This window comes from Hibiscus syriacus, unplaced genomic scaffold, assembly GCF_006381635.1.
Source record: "Hibiscus syriacus cultivar Baekdansim isolate YM2019G1 unplaced genomic scaffold, ASM638163v2 tig00110828_pilon, whole genome shotgun sequence".
In the NCBI taxonomy this organism is placed as follows: Eukaryota; Viridiplantae; Streptophyta; class Magnoliopsida; order Malvales; family Malvaceae; genus Hibiscus; species Hibiscus syriacus.
The window spans coordinates 1494032-1497880 of NW_024062880.1; the positions used below are offsets into that span (position 1 = coordinate 1494032).

Genomic DNA, 3849 nt, shown 5'->3' on the forward strand with positions numbered 1-3849 from the left:
AAACAAGGTTAAAAACAAAACACACCTGTTATATGGGCTATTTCATTTGTATCTGCAAGTTGTATTCTTTAGCCAGTTCAGAAATTTTGCATGGAATGTTGCATTATTCACCACTGTTCCGATTATCGATTTATCTTCTTTGCTTGTCTGCATCTTCTTGATGATTGATCCTAAGGATTGTCTGAAAGTCACTCTGATGAACGAACACTGAAGAACAGTGAAGGAAGAAGAGGGGAAATAGAGAAAAACTAATAGTTGAGCAAACTTAAGCAAATAACTAAAACAGGAGAAATACTTCGGAATACTTTTCGATACTCACATGACAAAATTTTCGTTTGTAATACAAATAACCACCATGTCAATATAACAAACTTATAACGGAATAGTTATGATAAATATATGATACTCTAATAAGGATCAGCGGTAGATTTAAAAATATATTTTAAGGTAAACACATATTATTTTTTAAAAAATTTCGTTTGTAATACAAATAAAATTTTAGTATGAACAACTCATAAAAAAAACTCGAATTATAAGATAAATACATGTCCACTTAGATAAACTTCGCATCCGCCACTGACAAGGATAAATCACCCTTTGTTATTACTCTTCGAAATCCCAAATCTGCTGCAAAATTTAGATATTGTTCACGTGCATGAGCTTCTGCCATGAAGGGATTTGGTACATGATCCACTGGGATTAAACGCGAGGCCATTATTAGACCCTCGTGGTTTCTTGCTATAATACCCCAACTTGACCTTCTTTCATGGCATCCATCCGTTGAGGTAGGGGTAAACAAAATACTCGAGTTAACTTGACCTTAATCGATTCATAATTTTATAAACTCGACTCGATTCAACTCGAAAAAAAGTTCAAATAAAATTTGAGTTATGAAATAATACTCCAATAACTCAATTTTTTAGTAATTAGTAGATTGATTTTCAAGTTTCAGTTGAGTCCCTTAACTTTGCATGATATGTGTATATCACACACAAAAATATAAAGAAATGTGTATGTATATCGTATATGATTATAGAAAGTCGTTTAAATTGGAATCTATTAGTGTCTTAATATTATAAATATTTACAAATTAAATTTAAACAAAAATTCAAACAACTAGACTCGATTCAAATTTTATAAACTCATCTTAACTCAAAAATAAATTTAAATAAAATTTGAGTTATAAAATAAAACTCGTCAACTCGATTAAGTCAACAAAAATTTAACTCGATTAGTCTCAACTCATCGTAGATAATAACATTAAAAGGTCAAAATTTTGGTTAATTTTCTTTTATGAACTTTGAGTGAATTTTATTAAAAACTAATTCGATAAAAGAAATGAGAGCATGACGAAAAAAATATACCAGTTTTATCATGCATTGACAATAAGAGAGATTAACATTTTTAGTAAAAAGGTGAAAAATAATATCACAACGTAACAACGTTAAAAATTTAATAGTCCATTGATTAGACAAAGAAATTAAACAAAATAGTGTTATAATTAGAACTTTTTATAGTTAAGTGTTCAAGATGAAAATCTGACCAAAGTTTGCCGACTAATAGTCTAGTTTCTCCCAAAAGAATTTAGAATAGCCCAAGGAGCTTGAGTTCTTTTCGTTTAGGTAACAAGCCCGTTAATCAGAGGCTCTGATCCCTGACCCAGCTTCAACATCCATGGAAACGGGGACACTCGTACGGCACTGCCTGCGCCTGCGGCTTGCAACGTAATAGAAATAACACGAAAACTCATAGTCAACTGAAGGGGAAACCCAGGTAACTTCGAGAAACAAAGGAGCCTGCTGCATCTTCTTCATCGTTTTCCTTTGGCAGGTTCAATTTTATATTTACTATTTTCTATTACCATCAGCTCTACCGTGTTTATTTTAATCTTTATATGATTAACAAAAAAGTTGGATTTTATTTTAATTTTGAGGGTTTTTAATCCATTATTTGTTTTCGTTTTAAATTCTTTATGATCAGATTCTGAAGACCGAACATGGCGGGAGGGAATTTCATGCACAGAGTTATATCTTATGTCGTCAATGAGCTTGTCGTTGATAGACTTGCAAACAGGTATATTCTTTTCTCTGGATTTATTTTTGTTTATTGCTTATATTTTTCATTACTTTCGATTGAATTTTCCAGGAATAAGAAAATTTTCACAATATTTTTCTCAAAATCAAAGAGGTTGAATTATTTGTTCGTATAATTCCAAACGAGCATTGAAGACTTGAAAAATAATTTGATGTTTTAGTAGATAATCTTTCCTTAACAACTTAACGCTTTCAAATCGCACGAACTAAGAGGTTTGAGAAGATTCTACCTCAAAGCCAGCTCCTTCCATTTTTGTTATAAATATATTCGAGAATCGAGATATTACAAGCTTTTTGTGTAGTCTATTTAAATGTATGAGACCAAATTTTGTTTAACTTTGCAAATCATAAGCAAAAGGGTTTATAGAAATTTATTTTAGTTTGCTTCGGTAGACTTGTTAATGTTAGGCATATGTCATGTACAATGTAAATATACCCAGAACTGGATTCTGGAGGTTTGTGAGAAAATCTTCCTATGAACAAAATAAAGATTCGCACTTTGATCATTTACGGCCTGTGGAAAATTCTGTCATAGTTTTTGAACAATCTAAGTTGAGTTCCTTTTCCATTTATTTCTATTAGTTGTTTTTTGTATGTTAAGCATTGACCACTACTCTATTGTTTATCTTTCTTTTTGGATCTTTTATTTTTCAGTCATGCATTCCAGAGATTTGCTGTGAGGACATCAAAGAAGATAGAGGATATCTCCAGTATCGGTATGTGCTTGTTTCCTTCCGTTGCTATGGTCTTTTTCGACACTCTGTTTTGAATTTTTCTCTTTCATCCCACAAAAACCCAACGAAAGAAGTACTGATGTTACTTGTCGGCTTCGGTTCGTGCAGCTGCGAAGAAGAGGGAAGAACTTGCTGAACAAATGAAAGAAATCTCGAAGAACATGGAGGTCAGATGCAATTGTTTAAGTTGATACTATATATGGTTTTACCTTTTGTGAGTGTTTTATTGTTTCTAAACAGCATATTGTTTTCCTTGCAGTCTAAAAAACTGGTGACGCGGTCGATGCGGCGTGCATTTTATACAGACTCCACTGCCTATAGTACTACCTGCATGTAGGTGCTTTTTTCCTCTTTCAATTGAAACTCTGTAGGAATATCCGTCCTCTCGAACATGCAACAATGCATGTATTACATCTATATTTAGAAGCTGGTGGTAGTATTATCTATATCGAACTCGTTGAGACTTTGATCATGGCATTTGCGCGTTTTGCTCGTCGCGTTCGGCTTCGATTCCAAAGATGATTGTTCATCATTTTTGCCCCTTTATAATGCCAGTGTTTTTGATTTTATCTCAGTGGTAATTCATAATGTCAGAAAACCTTTCCAATGGCTCAATTCACTTATCCAAAGAATCAGGCAAGAGGTGTAGGAACCAGTGATCATCTTGCCCTTTGGAGTAGCCTTGTAAACAAACCGAACGAACACGAAGGAAGGCATATTCGTGTTCGTTCGTTTAAGTTTAATCGAACGAACACAAACAACTAAACGAACGAATTTTTTTTCGTGCTCGTTCATTAAGGAATGTAATTTGTTCGTGTTCATTCATATTTGTTCGTTAAAATGATAAACGAACACAGACGAACGAACGTAAACGAACATAATCGAACAAATATAAAATTAATTGGGTTTATATTTGAGAAAGTTTTTTTATTTCTAAATAATTTTAGGACTTATATTTTCTTTAATTGATTTGAGTATTTTTTATTTTGGTTAAAAAGTAATTAGGTTCTAAAATATTAGTG

The 3849-nt window shown here is 32.4% G+C and overlaps 1 protein-coding gene across 1 annotated transcript; it reads left to right on the top strand.

Annotated features, from left to right (window-relative positions):
- Positions 1–1662: 1662 nt before the first annotated feature.
- Positions 1663–3073, top strand: LOC120142400. Its single transcript, XM_039157106.1, has 4 exons — positions 1663–1830; positions 1981–2073; positions 2748–2809; positions 2936–3073. The coding sequence occupies exons 2-4, from the start codon at positions 1997–1999 to the stop codon at positions 3016–3018; spliced, it is 222 nt and encodes a 73-aa protein (XP_039013037.1). The 5' UTR covers positions 1663–1830; positions 1981–1996; the 3' UTR covers positions 3019–3073.
- The last annotated feature ends 776 nt before the right edge of the window (positions 3074–3849 follow it).